This window comes from Musa acuminata, chromosome BXJ1-3, assembly GCF_036884655.1.
Source record: "Musa acuminata AAA Group cultivar baxijiao chromosome BXJ1-3, Cavendish_Baxijiao_AAA, whole genome shotgun sequence".
In the NCBI taxonomy this organism is placed as follows: domain Eukaryota; kingdom Viridiplantae; phylum Streptophyta; class Magnoliopsida; order Zingiberales; family Musaceae; genus Musa; species Musa acuminata.
In genome coordinates this window covers 5,026,111-5,052,775 of record NC_088329.1, presented here as the reverse complement: position 1 = coordinate 5,052,775, position 26,665 = coordinate 5,026,111, and the positions used below count along the sequence as shown (strand labels likewise).

At 35.8% G+C, this 26,665-nt stretch overlaps 1 protein-coding gene and 1 long non-coding RNA gene across 3 annotated transcripts; one reads left to right on the top strand and one right to left on the bottom strand.

Annotated features, from left to right (window-relative positions):
- Positions 1-222: 222 nt before the first annotated feature.
- On the top strand, positions 223-19,897 carry LOC135618435 (cleavage and polyadenylation specificity factor subunit 3-II-like). Its single transcript, XM_065119308.1, has 13 exons — positions 223-370; positions 461-638; positions 1,854-1,926; positions 4,085-4,202; positions 5,465-5,538; positions 6,926-7,062; positions 8,352-8,415; positions 9,585-9,650; positions 11,033-11,102; positions 11,618-11,722; positions 16,061-16,202; positions 17,034-17,130; positions 18,652-19,897. The coding sequence occupies exons 1-13, from the start codon at positions 346-348 to the stop codon at positions 19,492-19,494; spliced, it is 1,992 nt and encodes a 663-aa protein (XP_064975380.1). The 5' UTR covers positions 223-345; the 3' UTR covers positions 19,495-19,897.
- A 1,292-nt stretch (positions 19,898-21,189) lies between these two features.
- LOC135618412 (uncharacterized) lies at positions 21,190-26,352 on the bottom strand. Of its 2 annotated transcripts, XR_010488995.1 has the most exons (4): positions 25,372-26,352; positions 24,031-24,151; positions 23,388-23,580; positions 21,190-21,920 (listed from the first exon to the last, which is right to left on the bottom strand). It is a non-coding gene; the product is annotated as an uncharacterized LOC135618412 (long non-coding RNA). The 2 variants fall into 2 exon arrangements; XR_010489001.1 differs by lacking the exon at positions 24,031-24,151 and having other exon boundaries at positions 21,191-21,920.
- Between the last annotated feature and the right edge of the window lie 313 nt (positions 26,353-26,665).

The following is a 26,665-nucleotide window of genomic DNA, read 5'->3' as shown; positions in this document are numbered from 1 at the left end:
GGTTCACAAACTTTGCTTATAAGTTACAACCGGTATACTGTTTATACCGTATATATATATATATATATATATGGGGCTTCTTTTGTGGGGTGTGCGTAAAACATGGCATAAAATAACAAACCTGCCAAGACGTCTACCAACGACCTGTAGCGGAAGAAACCTCGTTAGGGTCCCACGTTTCTTTTTCAATGATCTTATGGGTGCAGGAGAGAGTAGAGAGTACGAGGGTTGCTTTCTCTCATTCGATTTCCACGCGGCCTACAATAGCCGGACCAATTTAAAACCCTCGATGACCAAACCCCCAATCGTCTAGGGTTTACCGCGGGAGGACGAGTCACATCATCCATGGGGATCGAATGCCTCGTCTTAGGTAATAATTGTAACCCTGGGCTCCTTCGATCGGTATTTCTCTTTTTCCTCTTGTTTTCTTTGGTTCAATGTGGATCGGGTTGCTTCAAAGGGGCGGGGCAGGAAGTGGGGAAGAGCTGCGTCGTGGTCTCTATGGGTGGAAAGAGGATCATGTTCGACTGCGGTATGCACATGGGATACCTGGATAGCCGCAGGTTCCCTGATTTCTCTCTCATCTCCAAGACCGGCGATTTCGACTCCGCTCTCACCTGCGTGGTCATCACCCACTTGTAAGTGTTCTTTAGCTTCGCGTTTGTGCATTTTTTCATCTTTGAGTAAAAAGGTCAAGAGTTGTGATGTTAGTACAAGAACAAACTGATGGTAGGATATCTACAGCATCTCTGTCGATAAATTCAATTTCGGTTTTTGTTTTCCGTTATTATCAGCAAAAATAAGTTCTTTACGTTGAATGGTAGTAATTGGCACAGAAATAAGATTAGTACCTGTAACGCCATTTATTCTTTTTAAGTCGTCGCTACTATATATCATGTTTCACCTATGAAAATGCAGTTCCTTATTTCAAATCGTTTTGGAATGGCACGTATGGATCATTGTTTTCATTTTTATTACAAATCACCTGTTTGAACAATGTGTTTGAAATATGATTCCTTCAATTTCTCCATTTCGTTCCTATCTTTTGGTTGTCTTTGTTCTTTAATGAATATTGCTTGAAATTATACTTTATAGCATTTGATCACTTTTTAAATTTTTATTCTTGGATTTTTGTGTATTACCCATCAAGAGACTTGAAATCCTAAACCGAAAAGTTGTTGCTGGAGACTTATTCAACATCTCAGTTTCATCGTATATATGTTAGTGTACTATAAATTTTATTCATAAAATGAACTTATGGCGCAACCATTTTGAAGAAGCATAACTTTCCAAGTTGTGTAAATTATCTACTTTTTTAGCAGAAACATTCATGTGCCATTAAGGAAACCTAGCTTTATTATCTTGTTTGTCCTGGCATCATGATCATTTAGGTCATTATTGGCTCAAAATTTTATGGCGTTGGTAACAGAAGCATAGCCTTTAATGACTTTACTTTTTAGTTGTACCATTGAACTGTGGAAAATGAAATATTGTTCATCCTCATGAAGCCTAATTGCTGGATGTAAACAACATATAAGCTTTGTGTGACACTATTTAGTAGAAGCATTATCAAGGCACTGGACATATTTCATGTAAAGAAGCTACAGCCAAGGCATGTAAGTAGGTACTTTGACTAAAGGTACTTTCTGACAACCTGTGTTAGAAGAGAAGATCAAAAAGGTTGTAGATTCCAACTCTTATGATCTGTCATTTTAATCTTGTCTGCAAGTGCTTAAACATATATGGTATTTTGCTTCTTATTAGGCTGACTTGGGTTTATAATTAGTTGTGCTTTGATCTCCACTTTCTTACAATATGTAATTATGAGATTAATATATTTTTTACCATGGCAGTCATCTGGATCATGTTGGTGCTCTTCCATATTTCACAGAAGTTTGTGGCTACCATGGGCCCATTTACATGACAGTAAGTATGCAAGAACTTTAACTTCTACAAAATTGCTTGTCAGTTGGTTATGCTAGTGATGTTAAATGCTCTGACAATGGATACTTTCATTTTTAGCATGGTACCCTATCCTGTATTTCACAATCGGTACGAATTGGTATTTACTAGGTCTGATCAGTACCAAGATTGAAATATAAATTGATACCAGAACAAATACCATTAATTTTATTTTTTATTATTTTTGCCATGATACTAGGTAATACAGGTTGGTACTTGGTATACTGCTTGGTGTATTCATACCATACCCATCTATTAGGTTACTGAAGTTGGTGGCAAGCTGAACCTTAATCCTTGATGGAAATCATCTAGAATGTACATGTAGAACAACAATCACAATTATAATTATGAATGTTGTTGTACTTTATGTTAAACTGTTATTGCCATTGAGTTTGTATTTCTGAAAGAACAGAGAAACAATACAACACATAGGGGAAAAGAACGAAGTGTTGGTATGTAGTTTTTATCTTGAGATTAAAAAATTTTGATATAAGCATCCAAAATTCTACAATTTGGATACTTATAATTTCTCATGGTTGACTAAAAAGAGTCATGGCATCTTTGATAATCCTGAATGGTGCAATTGAGTTCCATTCACATTTCTTGAAAACAACTGGTAAAAACTGTAACAGATGGTAAAAGTTATGAAATGAATTACTGAAAAATGCTTGTCATCAGATGTCTCAAACACAAGATGATGTCCCTAACTATGTTATTTCTTGATGTCCTGCATGCTCACCTATAGAGAACACAATCAAACTATAGTCTAGGTCACCACGAGCAAATAAGGTGTTTATCCAAATATATTAAAATGGCCATTCATAGTATAATATTTTAAAAGAAAAGGAACGCTAGCTATTTTTCATGTTATGAATTAAGGGAAAGTTTTGGCATAGTGGTAAAGTAGCTCCAATGTGATCGAAGGATCATGGTTTTATTTTATGATAATAGTCTCTTTACAGGTGAGGCTAAGGTTGTGTGTGCTTGATCATCCTCGGATGTTGTTGTAGTGAGATCATAGTATAGTGGGTTCCTCTTTATGGAATAAGGGTTGTGGGTGCAAAATTGAAAATTTCAATTTTGAAAGTGACTATATATAAGTTTATTTAGTGACATTAGAACCATGGTTCATTTTACCGGTCTATACCAGTGTACCGACTAGCTATCGATACTGTATGTATCGAATTGTACCAAGCATACCGACGCATGATACATGAGACCATACTGACGTACCATCTATACCAGTCACCTGTTGGATCGGTACATACCGCACGTACCGAGCGGTACGTTGTGGTATGGCGAACCTTGATTAGAACTACTTGGTGCTGACATATCATATGTGAAAAATGGCAATTGGGTAATTTTTCAACTAATATTTAGAATTCAAATAAATTGTGATTAGGAATATAGGCATTAATATTTGGGAGGTAGATAGTGGTCTATTTATGGGAAGTATTTGTAGACAAGGAAATGTTTTGGTATTCAGCTGTAAGAGGAGAATTCTGCAAGTTGCAATCTCCCAATCTAATCACATTGAAAGGAATGGTATGATTTATGTAGAAATAAAATATGATAGGTGTATGTTTCTCCAGCCATTATGTTACATATTATGTGCCATCTGCCACAACACTTGTGCCCTGTCACTCCATGCTATTATTGTCATGTGTCTATGTATGTGTTGTGGCATTATGTTTGGCTTAGCACACAGCATGTACCTTTGCTCCCTTCTGGTGACTAATCTGTATGATAAGACATATATGACCTGTGGTGCAGAAAATTTCATGGAGATAGACATGGACCTTTTTAAATTATATCAAGAAAGGTACCCCATCATTATGTGTGTTATATATGAAAGTATTTTGTGTTTAGGAGTGATAGTCAATTCAATTTAATTTGTGATATCTGAACCATTGTCAGAATTTGCACTTGTAAGTTGTACTACAATTTGGGTTAGAGCATATGATTACATCATCTCAAATATGTTGGGTTATGAAAAGCTTGTACATATTTTTTTTGCAGTTACTTGTGGATAAGATAAGCTTTGAAATTCTGTTTATCACTATATATACTAATTTTGGTTAGCCTGCTGAAATCACAGTGATTCTGTCATTTGTTTGTACAGTATCCAACAAAAGCTTTGGCCCCATTGATGTTAGAAGATTATAGGAAGGTTATGGTAGATCGACGAGGAGAGGAGGAACAATTTACATATGATCACATTATGGATTGTATGAAGAAAGGTATGCTTAGTTTTTTTTTATGCTGTGAAAACTTTAAAGACACATAGGTTTCATACGTGTATTTCATGCTTAGTGGTCTTGACATGACCGATTTTGTTATAGGGACTATCCTTATTCCACATAATTAAAAAATTTATGTTTTATTTTTGAAGTAGTAATGGATTTTTCAAAACGGTGACTTGCTTCAGCTGTTGTTTCCAATTGCTGTTGACTTTATGATGACATTTAAATTTTGCCTAGTTGTTATTCATTCCTTTTTATATCAAACTATTTTGTACGAAATTGCTCAATATGGCTGTAGTTAGTAAAGGGTTCTTTTTTTCGCTAGATAATTTTGTGATAACTAAATTGTTACTATTTCTCCTTTTTCATTGCCTTTGCACATTTATTGTTAAAACTTTTCCCCTTCTAGTTCCAGACTTGGAAAGAGGAAAAAGGTTGCATTGAACAAAGGAAAACGTTTCCTCTTCTGGTTCATTACCTTTTGCTGCTCCCATCGCTAACTAGTGCTTTGGCACCACCACTCTTTGCAAGATACCACCTTACACAAAAGCTTAATTGATGTGCAGTGCAGTCCACTATGCGAACCATATATGCGGCTGTATAAATGATCACATAAGGTGCTTTTAAAATCTTTTTATGCTTTGTCTATTTGAATGTTGCACAATTAGGAAACAATTTTGAAAAAGTTAAGTTTGCTTAGATGATGATGTTGAGAGGAATACATAACAAAGTTTATTAGAAGCAATTAAAGGAGATAAATAGATCCTAGCAAGGATTTAAATGTTGGCCTAATGTACTGGTGGTCTCCTACCTTCGCCTGATATATTGAATAAAATAAAATAAAATGAAAATGGATAGATATATAACTTTATTTAGCTTACGTTTCGATATCAGTACCTAGTGGGACCAGTAAATATTGGTGGTTATGTACCTTTCCAACCTATGTTGATGACCATCTTAGTTTGATTAGTATTACCCTTATAAGAGCTCAGTAATTGGAAAGATCTTTATAGCTAATCCTAATAGATGGGACCTAAAACTTATTTTTGTTGTAGTAGTAGCACTCTCCTATGTTGTTTTCTGGTTGATGAGTTTCTGCTGTTTTTTTTTACTTCTCCCACCTCTTGTGGTTTTAAGGTAGCACTAAATCAGAATATTTTATTGCTATTGACTAAATTTTTCCTGTTGATCTTCTAAAAAATACATGCATAGTGCTACTTCTATGCTTATTAAGAGATTGCATGAATTTTTCCATGCAGTTACGCCATTGGACTTGAAACAAACAGTTCAAGTTGACAAGGATCTTGAGATTCGTGCCTACTATGCAGGACATGTAATTTGTTCTTTAGCTCTTCATAGTTCATATAATGTGTTTCACATTACAGATGGCAGCCATTAAAGTGTGCTTATTCAAGTCTTTTTTAATATTTCATTTTCCCTAAACCATGCATTGACAAGAGCCATGTATACTGGGTGTTCCCATTTTAGTTGGAAAATATTCTATCTAGGACTGCTTCAGGAACATATATATATTTTTAAATGTTGTATTCTAAATTATAATAAACATCAAAATAAGATTCCTGAAACATTTATCTGTTAATTGCATTGGTTTCTTAAGTTAAAAATATAAAGGGATACAGGAAAGTACTTTTTCATTTTACTTTTTGAATTGTAACATCAATCAAAACTCTATTCCTTCTCCCCAGACACAAGCATACACACAAACAGGAAAAGAATTTGTTGAGCTAGCAATTTTGGAATAGAAATGTAACCCAACCTGGCAGGAATCTGTTTCTATTTTAGTAAACATGGGCACACATATAACATGAATTTCTTGTTGTAAATATCTTTTAGAACTTATTTTATTTGAATATGTCTTCTATATACTAACTTAGAAAAGATATGAGAACTTTTCACCAATTCCCAGGCTTTGATTGTTCTCATTTCTATAATTTTGCTTCTGACCAAAACATTTTCAAATGGCAAAAACCTGGATGCTTGCAGGGTTTTTATCAGCTTCAAATAGCAAGTATCTTGTTGATTTTTTTTAATGATTTATATACTGATTATCTATTTCTGTTGAATTTTTAAGATCTTGTTCAATGCACGTGGAGCATATAAGAGAATGATTTTCCAACTTGACAAAGAACAATTTTTAGGACTTGAAAATTGAAACATAATTGATGGTTGATCAATATCTCAAGAAAGGTTCAAAGTCTCGGTTACTGGACCTGTACTGGCCTTTGGCTAGATCAGTACGAGTTCAGTTCGTCCCAATGTAACAGTCCTTGCCTGAACTGGTATGGGTCTGGTTCAAACCAATATATGGACACTGTTTGGAATACTTTGGATTCATTTGAATTTCAGCTTTACATACTATTGTGACATTTCCTTTGTACAAAAAAATGAAAGTGAAATTATCTAACATTTTAGCTACTTTTACATGGGATTTTAGTGTCTTCTATGAGCTGCTCCCTTATTTGTTTCTTTTTCTTCTTCAGTATATTGCTAATGCTACATGTCCTTGAACTATACTGTTTGCCTTAGATATGCTTCTTTGTTTCTTCATTCCTTGTCCATGTGATAAAAATCAAAATTATCTCTTATTCTTTAGTTGCTTGAATGCTTGCATACTTGCCTTTTTGTTCTTCTATAAATTTCTTCTGTCACTGTATTGTATATTGCCTATAATCCTTTTGTATTCTATGTATACATGTAAGGTCCTTGGAGCTGCAATGATTTATGCAAAGGTTGGAGAGAACACTATTGTCTATACTGGGGATTATAATATGACACCTGATCGACATCTTGGGGCAGCTCATATTGATCGCTTACAATTGGACCTTCTTGTAACTGAGTATGGAGCATATACGTGTATTTCTTCTTTCATTATTTTCCTTTGTATAAGTGCAACATCATCTGTTAACAAGTAACTTTTGGATGCAAGGCCAGGGCACAATGTTGTCCATGCTATCCATCCCAATCCATTTTCTATCATATATGATTATGTGAATGTGTATCCATCATATATCTGTCTCAATCCATTTTTGTTGTTGAAAACTTACCTAGTGCAAGATGGATATGGCTCGGGTTCCATCTGGATTGCAAGTGTTGTGTGGCAAGTAGGAATTAGAGGATGAAAACAAGAAGACTAGAGTTAATTAATGATCTGAGTTGCATACAAACACTGTGCAAGTAATCGAGGATTAATGTTTACATACAAGAGAAAATTACATTAGTTGGCAAGGAGAGAAGGGAATAATTAAATTGCAAATGGATTCTCTGGGAAAGAAAATAAAAACTTATGGTGAGTCTGGTGAGTGGTGAGAATGTTCACAATGACTAAAATCACCAATAGCACAATGAAACTAATATTGTTTTTATTCTCTTAGCAACTGAATCCATGAGTGCTTAAATCTAGGAATAGTCTACTCCTTGGAGCAGCAGTTATATTCATTTTGCAGTATCTTATGCAAGCTTATCCCAAGTGCCTTAAGTTTACTGACTAATGCTTTCACCCTATCGTATGGTATATTGCTTAAAGAACTCATGGAGAAGATGCGTAGAATGTTTTGGAATATGGTATTATGATCTAGGCTTTAGTCAACATACCAACTCAATTTTGGCTAGCCAAACCTGAATACATTGGGTTAGCTTAAGGATTTAATCTTTGTAGAAATTATACACGGTGATTATTGGAAAAGTCAAGTAATATACCAAATAATGTAGAGTGGAAATCAATTGGTTGGTGGTCAACTTGTCTTATTGGCCACATAATATGAACTTACTGATAGAAAATAATTATCAAGCTTCTCCAAGCAGGAACAAGATGAATAGAGAATCAAGTCTTTGGGTGACTTCACTTGTGTTGCATGAGTCAGAAAACCAATCTGAAGTTCATGGTTGTTTGAACTTTGAAGTTGCTTACCTAGTAAAAACAAGGCAAGACAGAAAATTTGTTTAGTTATACTGTTGTTGGTTTCATTCATTATAATCCTTTTAATATTATTTATATGATGTATTTTATGGTCCTCACCTGCACTGTATAAGTCATGGCATAATGTCTTTTTTTGTAATTTTTCAGAAGTTTTTTCTTTTATTTTTGTTTTCTAATTATATTTTTTCATTGGTTTATCTCATTTACAGATCCACATATGCAACAACCATACGTGACTCAAAGTATGCACGGGAAAGGGAGTTCTTAAGGGCGGTATGTCTTGGCTTTCTGCATGCACATAAGGGAGATTTTATTGGTATTCATATTTTGTAGAATAATGTCAAAATTGTTTTAGTTCCTTGGTTCTTACCATAAATCATTATGGTCAACTGATCTAATAGCCGATTAATCTATTATATACTGTTAATTGATACAACCATCGAAGCAAGAGATAGGAACAGTATATATACATTGTTAACCCAAATTGCTGCTAAGTCAGAATGACAATGATGAGGATCTGAGAGAATAACTGTTGTTTATTCATTCCATTCTTCTTCTTTTGCTCTTTTCCTTTCATTCTGCTACTTATTCACTAATTAGGCAGGAAGAGTCCCTCAGAGATAACTGTCCACTTTTATATTGTTTTAAATCACTTTTGAAATTGGTCTATTTGTAATTCTGGCTTACTGCTTGAGAATATATGCCAAGATCTTTTTCTGTTGCATGGCTGACCTTCAGCTGTTTTCCCTGTGAACTCTTTGAAATTTCTTACTTGATATCATGAATAAAAGCACTATCTTTTTAGAAAAAATCACTATTCTAAAGTTCATTTACGTTGCACTAATTCTAGAGATGGATTATTGCATTTGATTAATTTTTTTGAAGTTGTTGACAAATATTAGATGCAAAGGCTTAAATATTAGGTGCAAAGACTTAAAAAAGGAACAGAAAGATATACCCAAATCACCATAAAAGCTCAACAAATTAGTGTAGTTAATTCTTCATAATTGATTGATTACCGAGTATTGTTCCTTAACAAATAATCAGTGACAAATTGAAGCACTTGTGGGGTACTTAATGTAATGACTAAACATTTTGTATTTCTAAATTTTGTTGTTAAACCTGCCCCATGTTTTATTTCAAACGAGTGTGGCCACATGTGCCATGGGTGTTAACATCATTTGTTGAAGTAAAAAATATCTTCTGTCGTATGAGTTGGATATCAAGGAGGAGCAGTCAATAAAATAATAGATTAAAATGTAACATATTACTAGATATGACCATCCCATGTAGCATCTTAGTGCATCAAGAACCAGAAGTTATGATGACACTAGTTTGATCATCTAGAGTTCTGGTTTTCTTTAATGTGATTGATGTTGTTGCTTCTTTTTCCATTTTTAGCACATAATCTTGGCTGCTAATACTTCTATCCTGCTTATTAGGTCCACAAATGTGTTGCTGGAGGTGGTAAAGTTCTGATCCCAACATTTGCCTTGGGGAGAGCACAGGTATTGGTGAATACAAATGTTTGTTTGTTTAATCTTTCTTCCTACTTTTAAACAAGACTTTTGCCATGTTTTTTCTTTTTTAATGTTTTTGAAACTTATTGTTCCGCTAGAATATGGAATAAATCATATGTCCTTAAAGTCTCACTGTTACTTTTGTTTCCTTTTCAAAACTTGTCCTAATGCTTGTCCGGTTTTTCTCCAAAAGACCAATTCTACTTTAAAATTTCATATAATCTTGGCTTTTTTAAGCATATAAATCTTGAACTGCCAACTATTATTTATAATTTTGTATTATCTTGACTTTTTGAAGCTTAAATTTCTTGAGACAGCTTTGGACCTCTCATACTTTAGATTTAAAATTAGTAGTAATATTATCGTAGGAAGCATTTAGTCTTTATTCTCATTATTTGATGAGCATCCCAAGATCAGGTGATTTTGACTTGAAAGGAAGCTGCCTAGATCCTTTGTTGGTAACAAAAAACTCCTTAGACAGATACTCAAAAATTCACAAATTGGATATGATGATATGGTAACAGGCATTTTCTGGTCCTACAGACGATAATTAGCGGAATCCTGAGTTAAATAAATCTGTAAGTCAAAGTTTTTTTTTGTTATTAATTATTTTTTACGGACCCAAAACCACACCTATGTTTTATGAAGTTAAAAGAGTTTTTAGAAAATGGGTTCTCATTGTCATTAGTGAAATGTCTTCCTAATTTTCATAAAAGATCATTTTAATATGTGGACATTATGCGGGACTATGGAGACCGCAGGAGAAGATGCACATATGACATATGCAGAGTACATTCACCATGATTATGGAAGCTTCTTGACAGAACATTAAAAACCTGACAATCATGGATGAGATAGAAAAATATGCTGCATAGTGCCTACTTTTTTTACCATATCATTTGTTTGAGAAAAATGATTTCTCTAAACATTTGATGTGCATTTCCCTGTACTCTTGCTTGTGTTTATTCAATACTTGCTTAATCACCTCCTAATATATGACTTAGGCTTAAAAGTCCTGAGGCTGCCACCTCTTTGCTGGTCTGGTCTCCAGCATGTACCATGAGCAAGGAACTGGCAGGATAATTTTATGCAAGTTCATTTACCAGAGGCATGCTGATAATAGCTAACATGCTGGATGTCATGAAGTAGTTCTGACGACCATGCTTTGCCCAACAACACCTGATGGTGAATGACTGACATGGAGTGGATGTAGTGCAATTATGCATATCCGATGGCTTAGATCTAGTGCAGTATTGCACACCCGACATTGCTTGGATATAGCACAATGATGCACACTCTAGTCAACACATGCATAACATGTAAATCCTAGTCCATGCGAAAAATTGTTGTTGACAAGTTCTGTGTGCTAGGAACTCTGCATTTTGTTGGATGATTACTGGGAACGTATGAACTTAAAGGTTCCTATCTACTTCTCTGCTGGTATGTTCATGTTAGTTGTTTTATTTAGTTATTTTATTCTTTCAGTTGCAATTTTATAGTGAAGATTATCTATGTCTTCTTTCATGCTTGATATGTTTGAAAGCAGTTCCTGTACTCTCTATTTGATGATCTTATGGAGTTAGTCTTAATTTGAGCAAATGTATATAGCAAATGTTTGAAGCTAGAGTGATTCAACTAAAAGGATTGCATGTATATATCATTTTTTTTGGCTTTGATGCAGCTGTTATTTTTAAGTTAAACATCATAAGAACTGTCAATGACAGCTGTTCACGTCATTCAATGAACTATTGTTTAGGTGTCCAATATCCATGCATGCCATAACTTAAGCATGAAAGAAAGGCTGTCACAAGATGCTAGATTCTCAATACTGGATTAGTTCAATTGTTGTCAAATACAATTTTTATTTTTATTTTTCATGTTGAAAGCAACATACATTTGAGCTTTTATTCAACCATCCAATGCTTCTGACTACTGTTTCTCTCAATACTTGCTAGGCTTGACAATACAAGCAAATATGTATTATAAGATGCTCATTGGATGGACCAGCCAAAAGATCAAAGATACTTCATCAGTACGCAATACATTTGACTTCAAACATGGTACCTGCTCAAGTAGCTAAATTGTAATTTATTATTGATCCTTACAAAGTGCTCCATGAGAATGTCTGAAATAACTGGACATGATAACAGTCATTGACAATATTAATTGTTTTAAATGACTTTTTAAATTTACTCAGTTAGGTTGCTTATCATTAGCAGATAAGTTTTACACTCATATATGCTAATCTACAAGGGCAGTTATCCATTACTTGTAATTTATTATATTGTACACGCAACAAGCTTTCTAGAGGCTTCACCAGCACATAAAACTTGATGGTTATCAAATAATACGTTCTTTCCTAAATGCAATTTCCCAAAGTAAAATTGTTTTTTCCCCTTAAATGCATCTTAAGTCTCCTTTTCTCTATCTTCCCCTTCTCTCTTCTACTTCTCTTCTTACTCTTCTCTTTTCTGCTTCTTCTCGCATATACATTATCTTGGATTGGACAACCGTTACCTAGATTAGTCAATCCTTACCAATTTAAGTGGTGCAACAACAAGGTATAATGTCTGAACTATTTAAGGTCTACCACGTGAATCTTTTTCTGTTATGCAGCTCTTATAAGGCAATATCTCAGGTTACATGAAGATTCATGAACATTGAATTAGTTTTTCATTGTTTTTGATAAAGTTTTCTTAAATCTCCCTCTATCTCTGCTCGTATGACTAATCATAATTGACTCACTTCAACTAATAACATTTAAACGTTTCCTTTGGACATGCTCATTCCATGTTAGAGAAATTTTCCTTATCTTATAGTTGATCAAGGCGACACCTAATTGTTTAGAAATGAAAACATTTCTTATTCTATCTTTTCAGTAATCCTGTATATCCACCTTGACATTTTCCTGCCCAACACTCTCGTCTACAAAATATTACAGGCCTAACAGATAGTTTACTTTTAGTCTAAGAGGCACCCACTGGCGGTATAAAGCTTCCAAGATTTTCTTTGCTTTAATCACCCAACTTTTACTCTATCAATAATCTCTGTCACTCTCTCCTTCCTATGGAATAAAACCTAAATCTTTCACATATGAAAATTTTTTGTCCATCCATTTCAATACACATTTGTTTTTTTTTAGGTATCACTAAAATTGCATTTCATATATTTGATCTGAGATCTACTTAACCTAAGATTTTAGTTTCTAAGATTGTCGATAGCTCAAGTTCACAATCAATCCCATTGATCCCATCTAATTTATCATCAATCAAAACAATATTATCACTAAATAACATTAACCAGGGGGTCTATCTTGTGTATGAATAGTAAGTTTGTGAATTGCTAGTATGATAAAATTTGGTGTTGACTGGCAGGGGCCAAATATAATCATCCACCTTTTTTATCAGACATGGGATCGACATTAACGATGTTGAACAATTTTAAACAAACAGCAGGTGCTGCTACAGACTTGAACTAGATACTTCAATACACCTCTTTGAGGTGTTCTAACAGCAAAATTCTGAAGTACAGAGTTTTACGCAATTTGGTGTTGTCTATTGCCAATCACATCTATTGGTGATCCTAATTTAGGTAGCTGATTTTTAAAATTGTGATTAGAATTTTTAGAATCTAATTAGAACGATAGATATTATAGGAAGCTCGATCTAATCTCAAGCACATATAATAGAAGTGTATTTCTAGATTTCTCCATGGGAAGCATCTGATAGGGGTGGTCCGGTCTGGTTTAATTCTTGAAAATATAAAAAGGTACTTTGGGTTTTTCATGCAAGTTGCATATGCAACTTGGAAACCACTCGGTGTAGCAGGCTCATCGTTTGTCACTTGCCACCCTCGGCCATCAGATGGGTAGTTCTCCTCCTTTCCTTCTCCTTTGCCTCCTTTCCTTCTCAGCCTCTACCTCATTTTCATTAATTTTTGTTATATATTTTTGTATTTCAATATATGAAAGTTTAGATTGGAGTCTTATATATTAGAAAATAGAATTAGGCAGATTTGAGTAAACTTGCCTCCTTGTCATAGTTTGGAAATAAGATAAAACTTGATTTGATGACTATGCTAGGTCTCTAATTGGTTTCCTTTTAGAGTAGTTAGTGTCCTAATCGTTGTTCATATCCCGATCTTTTGCATCTATTAAGAGAGAACACCAATTTCTTGTTTTCAATAATGGAGGTTAGTGTACTTTGAATTCAATAATGGAGGTTCCTTGTTTTCTCTTGCCCACCAACCATCTCAATCAATCGTTATCCCTTTCTTTTCTCAGTTCCAATCTTCTCTATTTCCTTTGTCTTCCTATATTGGCTGATTATATAGCAGTCCTGCTGGAAATGACCAAAAAGCTGTCAATCTTGCTATTCTGATCATTATACCAGCTTCTAACTCCACTTCTTTTGTGCTGAAAATTAAATAAGCAATTTCAAGTGTCCACGAGTTGGGTACCTGCTGTTCTTAGCTGCGTCACCCTTTTAAAGCACTGCTGAAGACCGACCGGCCCTTGAAGTTTCGATGTAAAACAGCCTTACTCTTTACTATGATCCTTTTAGATCCATTAGTCTCTGTGCATGTCTTTAACATGACCTTGGCAATATAAACTGACAGCGTAGGATCTCATACTTCAGGATCAAAGATAGTTGATTTAACAACTTGAATATAATACTAAAGAATTGTTGACAATTTAAGGTAAGAATGAAATGTATCAATTACAATTTGAGATCAAAGATGAAATTTATTAATCACATCTTGAAACCAAATGACATGATGTGCAACCACAATTGCTAGACTGCTTGAAGAGTTGGTTCTCCTCTGTGCTTCATGTTGTGTGCCACACTATCATGGACTTAGTTGGTTTTGCCTAAGTTGTACGACACCTTTGTGTGTTCGTTTGCAAATGATTAGCCTCCCCGAAACCTCTTATGGTCCCTTAAGCACCTGCCAAAGAGAAGACGAGTTTAAAGAAGCATTTAACTCGAGATCCAACAAGTAGCCATTTCAGCAAACACTTGATAGACAATATAAATTATAAACATAGACTTTGCAAGCTTTGAACTGTCGCGTGACAAAGGGTTCAAGATTGCCCGTCGTGGTCAAAAGTCCCCACAAGTGCCCACATGATACTATTGTGGAACAAGGCAGTGAACTAGCCCTAGACACTATCCCAAATGCTCATCCAGCCATGCATCACCCGGGTAGTTTCTGGATGCTGTGCTAGCTGACACTTTGCACCACCCTGCGGAGCTAGAAAATCTCCAAAATGATTGCCTGGATGCCTATTTCTAGTCAATTTTACCTTTGCACGATGATTGCACATAACCTGCGTTTACAAGTCTAAAACGACCACAAAAGCTAATCAAAATGGGGCTGTCAAGCCTAATACAAGCCCTCTACATGTTGTGCAAAGCATGGACAAAATCGAAAGACACAGACATACATAAACATTATATCGAACATTCTGTTTATAGATTTGTCCATAACAACACATCATGCATAATGAGTTGATTTATCCCTTTTATGTGTTGAGTCACATGCCAACTGGCACTCATGAAACATGAATACCACATAGATAGGCATGAAGTGTTTGGACTCCTTTTGACAATGGAAGTAAATTAAAATTTGTTTAGCTTGGTGCCTATTGTGTCAAAACTTTGTGTATAGACAAACATTGTTCTGTACATTTTGTAAACATGAGTATAATAATTCAAAACATGAAGTTCGTTGATTTTGGAAACCATAATCCAATTAGTTGAAATCAGAATACTTAGGCTTTGCCAGCTGCAGCTGAAGTTAACTGACTTATGCTCGCAGCTTATTTTTGGAGGCAACTCATTCTCGCCAAAGAGAATTGTTGTTTAACCATGACAAATATCATTTCGCCGAAGGTGCTCCTAGGCAGTTGTGTAAGACCAAACAGAGGAGTGCACCTCATCGCATGAGTATACAACTATTACATAAGCTGCTTAAAGCTGACTGCTTGCTAATGAAAAGGATTTGCAATTTACTGATTAGCATGCCATCTCCTAGAGACCTCTGGTGATATTGAATTATCATAATCTAATATCTTTTGCTTTTGAGCATTTTGCTTTTAGATTGTTTTTGTACTTTGAGTTCCTGTGTGCATATCATATATGGAAATTCAGGTTATGAGTTAACATTTAGATAGGAGACATGGTATCTTACAAGTTATTTGCATAGGACACATAATAAAGACTAAACAATATTCAAGTAATTGACAAATGTGTTGCTTGTCAGCTCTCTTATTGATCTGGTATCATGTAAATAAGAATCATTAATTTGCATGTGAACTGACGTCCTTTTGAGTGATTACTTTTCTTCTTATTTTCTTTCAGGTTTTAACATTGTTCTTGTCGTTTGTGATCATACAGTGTGCCCTTTTGATCGGTCTCTTATAAATGCACCTGGACCATGTGTTCTTTTTGCAACGCCGGGGATGATTAGTGGTGGATTTTCCCTTGAGGTTTTCAAGCAATGGGCTCCATCTGAGCTAAACCTGGTTACACTTCCTGGGTACTATTATATCACAATAGTTCAACCGTACCTTTCATTCTAATTTTTTATCTTGGTAGACAAATTGCTTTTTCTAAATCTCCCTACGGTATAAATTTGTATTTACCAGAATCTTCCAATGAACTATTGCCTAAATCAGCTACTACGGTAATGGAAGCAGTAAATATTAAGAGTATCCAAGAACATTGAAGTCATGATTGTTCTTTTTTCCTTTTTCTATCTGTCAAAGAAAAACAGTGCTCATTCACACTTTTTGCTTCCATCTTATCTCCACTAATACATGTCAAGAAAGATATTTTAGGGTATTCTAAGTCCTAATGTTTTTTCTGCCTGTTATTACTATAGTAAATCTATTCTTCCTCATTTGTAGTTGTACAGTAGTAATGAACTCATGATTCAGTGGAGTCAAGTAAGTCTCTTGTAAAGGCTGGCTGGGCGAAATCATTGATAATGTGTTGGGTTAGTTGTTGAGATCTCAATGGAATCCCAGCAAAGGCAGTTCAAAATTTATGTCCTCAGTGTCATTCCTTGGTTCATGTGGCAGAATATTGTCCTTGGTAACCATCTGAAAGGGTTTAGTTTCATTTTGGTATGCTTTAACTTTTATTTCTTTACAATCCACTGGGTGATTAAAATTGAATATGTGCTTGTGATTTTCGTCAATTAAATGTGGGCATACTAAAGCTCTAATAAAACAAAGTTAGTGGAGTTTGACTAGTTGCAGGTGCTGGTTGTGTATTGCATCTCAATTGCCAGTCATCCTCTAATTTTGAAGTAACAATAATTACATCTTTATTATGCTTGTCAAATGAAAATTTCATCTCCTTGCAGATACTGTGTTGCTGGCACCATAGGGCATAAGCTGATGTCTGGCAAACCAACCAAGATTGATTTGGACAAAGATACCTACGTTGACGTCAGATGTCAGGTTTTGATGCAGTGTTGATACTTTTCAATTTTTGGTTCTTCTCCTATTCTTGCTATATCTGCCCACCATGTTTCTCACTATGATTATTGTTCAATAATAATGAAAAGATTTCTTTAGCAACTTTGTTTGTCATAAATTTAGCAGGCTATACAAAAAAAGGTTTTAGAAGTTTTGTTCTTTGGAGTACTATCCATGGTACATATTTTCAAGTAGATAAGCCTCAAAATCATATAGTGAAATTTGTAGTTTTTCAAAGTATTTAGTAAAGCATGTGTTTTCATGGTCAAAGAAGCTGTGCTATGCCTTTTTTAAGGTGCTGCAGGAAGCAAGCCTTTGCACATCCTAAAAGCCACAATTGTAAACAAACTTTGCACCATTTTTTCCTTCTGGATCTGTTTTTCTTATAACATGTTTCTTTACCCTACATGATCATGATTTGGTTTTGGGCCCTCATAATCCTGAATTGGGCTTTGGTCTCCTGTTGGTTCTCTTAGTGACCAGACTGCTCTTTAGCACATCGACAGGATATAGTGTTTGAATAACATCTTCATTTACACCTTACATGGGCTTTACATGGGTGCCACTGCAGTTTTACTCGACCAACTATACCACCCTTAGTTTCCTAGTTTGCTCCTGACATCTTATGCCTTTTGTTCACCGTCACCCTCTTCTTTGTACTCAGAACTGTCATAATTGTCTAGTATAGATCATCTAGGTTTGCACCTTGCCAAATGTGTAAGGTACCAGTTTGGCAGAACAACTATTTTTTTCTTGGGATTTAGTGGGACTTGGTCAGGCTCTTTGTACATTGTTGTACTCAACTTTAAACTTGGAGTGCATCTCCCACAAGTCGGAGTATTATCTTTAAACTTTGAATTATTCATGTTATTGGTTGAACTCCAAAATCTTTTCACTGTACTGTAAGCTTTTACCCTGTGTTACCATCTTGAGCAAAGTCTTCTTATTCATAGGCTACCGTGTGTTAAGCATAAGGCAAGTCAGGTTGTGCACTTGTTTGGTACCAAGTCTTAATTTAAAATTAAATTTTAGTCCCAGTTGAGCTGCAGTTATTTTCTATAACTAGAAGATATAGTTTAAGACATTCATAGTAGAAATGGCCTTTTAATAAAACTATTGGAATTAGTTTGCATATGAATAATATAGCATCACACATAATATATGTTCTTTATTGCTTATGCATGCCGAATACTTAAAGACTTATCTTGTTGAACTATTTTATCTTCCTTTCCTCGTTTATTTTATGCATTATATGTTGCTTATTCTTGTTGATGTTCTTCCTATTTGTTGATTTGTTTGCCCTATCGATACTTTGATACTTAGCTTGGATATTTGTGAGAAAAAAAAGTTTAGTTCACCTTAGGCACCTTTGTGAGAACCTTTTCTTTTTTTCAGCATAATATTCCGGTTGTTGTTCCTGATGCCTGATGCCTTTGGATTCTTATTGATTTTCTTTTCCTTTAAATCCTTTGATGATCTCATATTAATGTTCCTTTTATGCAGATCCATCAGCTGTCTTTTAGTCCTCACACTGATGCCAAAGGGATCATGGATCTCATCGAGTATCTGTCTCCAAAACATGTGATACTTGTGCATGGAGAAAGGCCTAAAATGGCCTTGCTAAAAGAAAGGATCCAATCTGAGCTGGGAATCCAGTGCTATTATCCAGCAAACAATGAGAAACTGCTGATTTCTACAACCCAAAATGTGAAAATTGATGTCACAAAAAAGTTCATCAGGAGCTGTTCCAGTGCTATGCTCAGTAATGTAAAAAACAGCTCTGTGTCCATTTCAGACTCTAGTTCCAAGGATAATGAAATAATAAAGTTGGCAAGAGAGGATACAACAGCAGAAGGCATCCTTCTTATGGAGAAAACCAAAACTGCAAAGCTCATCCATGAGAATGAGCTTCTTCGTACCCTCGGAGTGAAAGAGCATCAAGTCAGGTTTGCTTTTTGCTGTCCTGTGGAAGTTACTAGGATGGAGCATTTATCAAATGAAGCAAATACTACGCACTGTCATGCGAGTTCTATTACGAGGGTTGATGTGCCGAGATGTCTGGCAACAGAAGACAGGCTTGCCACAGCCAACAATACTCTCCTTCATATTTTGCTGTCAGAATTGGAAACCAGAACTGAATGTGAAGATATCCAAATTGCCTCTGATTCTCTGCAGTTGCATACCTTTCATGTCTGTGTTTGTTCAAATGAACATTGTTCCTACAGGAAAAAGGAGAATGGTGTAGGTGAATCAGTAGTATATTTCTGCTGTAGCTGGTCACCTTGTGATGACAGGTTAGCCAGAGAGCTTCTGCAAATAATGGGACAGTTAGCTTTATCATGCTAAGTGTTAATCTCAGTGAGAATGTTTTATACGTGATCCAACCCAAGAAATACTCGGTACACCAAGACAGCAGGAAAAGGCAACCATTTTCGACTCACCCAGCTAAGTTTGTGTTCTAATCTAACTATCACAATGATTGTGGTGCAATCCTTCAAGGTTAAGATGCTTTTCTGTTGGGTTAGAACTCTTCAAGATTAGAAATGGTAAGCCTTCAAGGAGCAAATTTTGTCTCATGCAAATTATTTAACTTGAATATATTTTTTTTCCCAAACTTAGCTATTAGTGCTCTTAACAAAGAAAAAAAAAATCAGATTATGCAAGTTAAATAATTTGCATGTTGTTGCTGTTTATTGTAATCCACATTTTCTTTTTCGTCTTTGTTTATCCTTTTTGTTATGTTTATTAATCACTAGTTTGTCTTTTCCTAGTATTTGATGAATTATAAGAGCGATAATTTGAATATTTCTTGAGTAGCCCTTTTGAAATCGGATTGTTTCGTTAAGAATTATATTTGAATTGAGATGCTGGTATATCTACATTGAGTGTGGTGCGGTATTTTAGATGATATATATTAGTTATTGTTCACCATCAAATAGTAGATGTACAATGCTAAACATGATATCAAAATAACGACACTCCTGATGTAAGGCTATCATTCTATGAACGACCACCAAATTATTATGAGAAAGGGTATTAATAATGACATGATCTTGAAGTTGATGACATTAATGATGCTGTGTATCATATCTTAAACCCAGAAAAATACTGTCATTGAGTGACAAAAAAAACATGGTATGCAGTACCGAATGATATTGCCCAGTATGAGCGGTATGTACTAGTATAGTATTATATTTTTATACTATAGTGTTACATTATGAAGAAAATATATAAAATTATTCGGTATATAAGGGTGTATCGCTCGGTTTGTCCTGTTGTATCACTCGGTATGTCAGTATCGTACCGTACCGAGTCAATCTCGAAACACCGATACGTTACGGTATTACATATCTTGAAAAAAAATTATGAGAGATGTTAGACTTAGTGTAAGAGATGTTATATTAGTTGAATATGACTTAGTGTGTGTTAGTTTAATCGATAAAGATTTTAATATATCAAATATGATTTGGATTTGAATATAGATATTAGGGACATTTTTAGTATTAGAAATTTGATATTTATTTTGCATAAAGAGGGTTATATTGGTGGGTAAGTTTCTCATATACATACATACATTATTCCTAATCAACAATGCTTATTTCATTCTTCGAGGCAGGTCTTTGGGGGTGGAGTGGTTGGTTGACATGAAACGAGATCAGTTATTATTAGTATCCCATATAACAAAATAGAGATCATCATTCTCTAAACATATGGTGTTATATTCTAAAAAATATAAATAGGTCAGCTCATGGATTGGCTAATTTTGTGCTATATCTCGCATCTATTGTTCTATCAAGTCTAGATCGGACGGTAAATAATGGTCCGATAATCTATCGAATCATAGTATCATGCATATCTAAATCATAATAAAAGCCTTACCGACATCTCATCATGTGTTTGTGTCTCGTAGTATCATCATGCATATTTAAATCATAATAAAAGCTTTGCATGTGCCGATAGTATGAACGGAAGTCCGATACCAATTTTGCTTTGCATGTTGATCTCCATCGGCATCCTACTAAAACATGTTTTATTCTCTGGTCAAAGTCAACTGTAGAGGAAACTTCTTAAAGAAAACAATAAGCACATGGAAAGAGAAAGGCGATAGGGCTCAAATAAATATGCAAGTCTTTCTTTTGACCCACGGCACACACTTCATCTTCTTCTTTTTGGTGCACGCAAAACTAACAAAGATCCAGCGAAAGCTATCCTTCTCTTCGTACCTTAAGACCTCTCTCTCTCTCTGTGAAGCTTTGGTTACATGGAACGAGGGACGCGAAGGACAAGCGCAGTGTCTTCTTCGTCGGTGGCTCCTGCACCGGAGCTGCTGCCACTGGCGAAGGCGGCAGATCGGGCGCGGTGCCATCACCGCACCGGCTGCGGCGAGGCACAAGCGGCCTGGCGGCCGTCTCGCCGCCTGCTAGACGACCGCGCTGCTGCTGGTGAGAGCTCGACGGCCGAGCCTAGGCCTGCCATACCACTGCTCGACGCCTACGAGATCGAGTGGATCAGGAGGGAGTTGGACCGCCTCATCGTCGGGAGCCGTCAGGAGAAGCGGAGCGAGACGGCAGCTGCTGCGGCGGCAGAGGAGGAGAGGAGGCGGGCGGCCAGGGCGAGGGCGGCGGGCGGGTTTTGGGCGCGGCACGCGGTGGGGTTATGCAGCCCCAAGGAGGGTGTGGCGGAGCCGGTGGCGTCGACGTCGGGTGCCGGCGGCCGGCAGTAGTTTGAGCTTTCAGGTTCGGTGACGGGTGCAATAAATTGGAAGGCGATTGCTGCAATAAATATGCACGTCTTCGGGTCAGTATTTGAAACGGCTTTCGTTGACAGGATTAGCAGTCGATGGTGCTTTTCACATCAAATCATGTATCGATACTTAATAGTTGACATCGCTCACATTAATAATAATAATAATAATAATAATAATAATAATAATAATAATAATAATAATAATATATTTGTATCTAATGACATGTCATATGCCAGAAAATATGATAAACAAGAAACATAATAAACAAAAAATTCCTATTCCATATATCATCATTATGCCTATGCAGTCTGGAATACTGAAAGATCTCATCTTAGAGTTTCTGCTTGACAGGAAATATTGATATAAAGAAATGATCGCAAAATTCACTGTGTTCGTAGACTATTAAGACTCGAGCCTGATGAGCTAACTAGCCTATTAACTTCGTTTAGTCTAATTCACTGATCAAAATGCTTAAGCTGAAGTTGATAGTAGTACACTTATCAGATCCTTATAAGCTAATCTTAATCTTGTCCACTTTCGGGGTGTTACATAGACACAACTCGAGAAAAATACAGAAGAATTGAGGACATGGTGATATATCTTGAGACGGAAAAGAAGGCTAAACAAAGATATCCTCATCGTGACATTCTCTCCATAATCCAGAAAACAAAGATTCGATAGGATGTTTCTGAATTTTTACTTTGGCCGAAAAGAAAAAAAAAGGTATCTGATATGTTGATATACAAGAACAAGTAAGAAGATTAAGATTAATGTATTGTACTATAAATTCGAAAATGCTGTGGCACTGCAAAGCAACCATATTTTGACACAATAAACTTGACAAAGAAGCATGTGAATTGCACGTCTAATCTTGAACATGATTCAGAAGCAAAAACAGAGGGAGGAAGCCTTTCAGTCCCACTCTCCCTTGACAACAACCTCATAAGGATGACAAGTCAAGAATATGAGAAACTGAGCAGTCATACCTAAAGATCTTTGGCTTACCAAAACATGAAGCAAGAACAACTACAATTATCAAGCTAGGAGGCAAAATTTTGAGAAAAATAACAATCTACCAACTCTACCAACTGTGTGAATTAACCTTGAAATTAACACCTTCTCATTTGAGAATAGAAGCAAAAATAATATCATGACTGTATCATGAATGCTAGTTATATTTTAATCGCGTTATGATGGATGGTTACTCTCTATGGTATTTTACAAACTCAAATTAGCTTGAATGGGTCTTACACCCTATTTGTGGTGTCGAATCGCCATGCAAGGCTTGACCCTATGATGCAGCACCTAGTGTCTCTTTCCAAAATCTATTGATGAGCGGTGAACCAACTAGTGTAATGCTAAGTATCTTCTCAGATAGTTTGATATCAGTTGCCATACTTCGACTCTAATTCCATACTCACTTAATCCTATAAAACATATATAAGGAAAAGAGTCATCTATTAGGACATGGAAGTAAACAAGTTCATCGAACCTGGAATTCTAATCATAGAGGGTATATATGTCGGAGCACCCTCAAGTCATTGGTGTGCTAGGATATTACTGAACCCATGTGAATTCCTCTTTGATTCGCATGAGGCTAAACACGAATACACAGCAATGGTTCCCCAATCAAGAGAGTCGGGATCATTTCTAACACCGAAGTAATAAAGTAACTGAGGCATGATCTGCAAATGGAACAATTTCAAAAGAAATTAACTTCCTGATATATAGATGTGTGATACAAGAAAGATGACAACAATCTCAAATTCCTTCATTATACATAAACAAGCATAGGAGTGATATCTCAGCTGAACAAATGGAGAAACATGCACCACCTCAAAATGCTTAGAAGCATATATTCGCCTCCACTTTATAGATAGATCATTCGGTTCCAATTCTTACCCATTTGATCTATCAGAACAGGTTGATTCTTCTGCTAATCAACCAGTAAATGTTGTTCATCTTACTTTTCAGTCATTTCTTAAAAATTTGGAATACTATTTGAGTATTGAGTACCATGTTACTTAACAATATGAAATTTTCATGACAATTTAATTAAATAATGTTTGCATATTTATCTGAAATAAGCAATAGCTAATAAGATTTAGAGAGAAAAGCACAGATTCATATCAAACCTGAAATTCATAGCATAAAGGACCATTGCAGTAGTTGCATTTTTTAATATTGGCTATGGTGGGGTAACCAATCGACAAAGGCAAAGGCCACAGTGGTTTTGCCATCAGATCTCGACAGTATCTGTTCAATATACAGAAATCCTTCAGTTTTTATCGCATGATTTTCAGAAACAAAGGATCACTTCTTGATCATAGTGATAGTGTAGCAGTACCGGACCGGTAACAGGCGGTCCACGTACCGGAAGCCTGTCGGACCGGTACATACCGCCCGTACCGGGCGGTACGGACCGGTACTGCAAACCATACTTTCAAGAAAGCCAATGATATAAGATAAGCTGAAATATAGGGGTCGCAATACAGGCAGGACAGGTGTAAGGTCAGTAGGACCAGGAATGGGCACAAAATCATCAAGATCACGTCAAAGGGATTGGATCTACCCTTGCTTTTTTGTTCTTACTCTGCTGTCTCTAGATATTTACCAATTGGATTTTATCCAGTGATAAAATAAACTTAATTCTTTATTTATTTCATTTTCAAGATATCTATGAATTTCAACTTTGAAATGCAAGCCTTAAGAATGTTATATGCATTGAAATTTTTTTACAAGCCGAAATTACTTAGAAATAATGTGAAAATGAATTTTATATGAGTTATTTGATTGACTATGTCAAGGTTATGAATTTTTCAATATAATCAGCTATATCTATAAAAACAAAAGAATCCAACAAAGGTAGAAGATTATATCTATAATGATCTTGTTTGCTGCTATTCCTTATAATCAACAATTGCTTTATTCTTGTTAGACCTTCTGCAATAATTAAGGTTCCTTACTAGCTGGAATAGTTTTCATCAGTTGAAAAGTCTCCCTACAACCAAGCAACATTCTAGATATGAGGGAACATCTTTATTACCATAGTTGCATTGGCAGATAAAAACGTTCACACATGATGATCTGAACATGGTTTCAAAACCATTAAGGAGAATTCGTTAAGTAGAGTTCCTTAACGCTAACACAGGATCCTTGTTGATCTTGTGATCACTGAACTGTTCTAGAATAATAGGCTGCTTGTCCATAAAATAATCCAATATAGTCTTTTTTTCCTCTTAAGGTTTCACAAAAAGTTTTTTTTTTTTTTTTGTTCAAGGGCAATAGATCCCTTTGAATCAGGTCATCGCCTATATACTTATATAAATATTCAATCTAGAAGAGTTCACTTGTTTGGAGTAATTTAAGAAATGAAAATCTCATCTAGCGAAGCTATTTTTAGCAATACTTGACAGTTCAACAGAGGAATATGATCCTTATTTTCTCAAACAATTATATTAGATAAATTCAATTACCTCCAACACTCAATGGTTTGTCAGTGCCATAATGTCTTGGTGGTTCATCAGAGTAGAAGGGATTGGATCGAGGAAATTGACAACGGAAGACTTCACACTTTAAAACCAGTCCAAGAAATAAAGAATATAAGCAAATACAAATGACACAGCAGTTAGAATGAAGAATACAAATCAGACATTCAAGGATTTAGTTATCAAATCAAAGGTCTAAGAATAATGTTATTTGTGAAGACTCGATGATAAAAAAATATATCAAGAAGCAGAACTAAAATCATATGAAGGAAGCCAAATTAACATTTCAATGGTAATGAACATTGCAATAAAACCATTGGTCATGGTCACTACCGAGGAGCACTATGGCTGCCCGGAGGATTCCGGCAGAAGAATTTGACCGAGAAAAGAAAACTATCAGAATATCTACTTTCCTGCAATCGCCATTAAAGGTGACCACTATAAGTAAAAGCAACTATCAGAGTCATATAATCCTAGTTTGATTGCTAGAGCAGGAAAGTCCATGACTACCCTGTTCGGAGAAAGTAAATCGGAACACAACCATTAAAGGTGACCACTATAAGCAAAGCAACCTATCAGAATATTTGAAACTCATTGGTAAATCACATTTCCATTAATTTGGGCATCTGCTACCGCACTAAGCAATCCCTAATATGGTATACCACCGGCTAGTAATCAACCAACTGTGTTTGGGTTTCCAAGTGTAGAACGACAGAAATTGGCTCCAAACTAAGAAGCCGTGGAAAGTGTTGTATAAAAGCAGAGTCCAAATAGAGAAAGGAAGGGAGGAGTTTTCAGGCCATCAGTCACCCGCCAGCCGGAAACTGCCACACCGGAGGTCCTACATCCATCCAACAGCCGCAGCCGCAGCGGAGTGGAGAGGAGGAACACTTACTGCGAGAGTGGGAAATGATTACCGGCGGCGGAATTTGGCCGAGAAAGGGTTTAAGTCAAAGCACCGATACATGTTTGGATTAGCGAGTTGTGATAAGAGCACAAGCTACAACTAAATAAATCATCACGTCGCGAATCTGAAAGCTAAGGTTCGTCATGAGACACCGATGAGAAGATCACAAATTTCAAAGCATCAAACACGCATCTCAAAGCCGAACGGGACCTATGACCCTGACCACATCAAGTCTGGGTTAGGCCCAACTCGAGCTTAGGCTCGGCGTGCCACAGCGACGACGATGAAGATTCCGCTAACTGAAGCTAACAAAATTATAGCGGCAGGAACAGATTAGGGTTTGAATTAATTCTACTTTCTTGCTTCGAAGAGAAG

Excerpts from the sequence above, each read along its gene's own strand:
- LOC135618435 (XM_065119308.1), top strand. The coding sequence starts at position 346 with ATGGGGATCGAATGCCTCGTCTTAG. Across the intron at positions 371-460 it reads GATCGAATGCCTCGTCTTAG|GGGCGGGGCAGGAAGTGGGG; the intron begins GTAATAATTGTA and ends GTTGCTTCAAAG. Across the intron at positions 11,103-11,617 it reads TCCTATCTACTTCTCTGCTG|GCTTGACAATACAAGCAAAT; the intron begins GTATGTTCATGT and ends AATACTTGCTAG.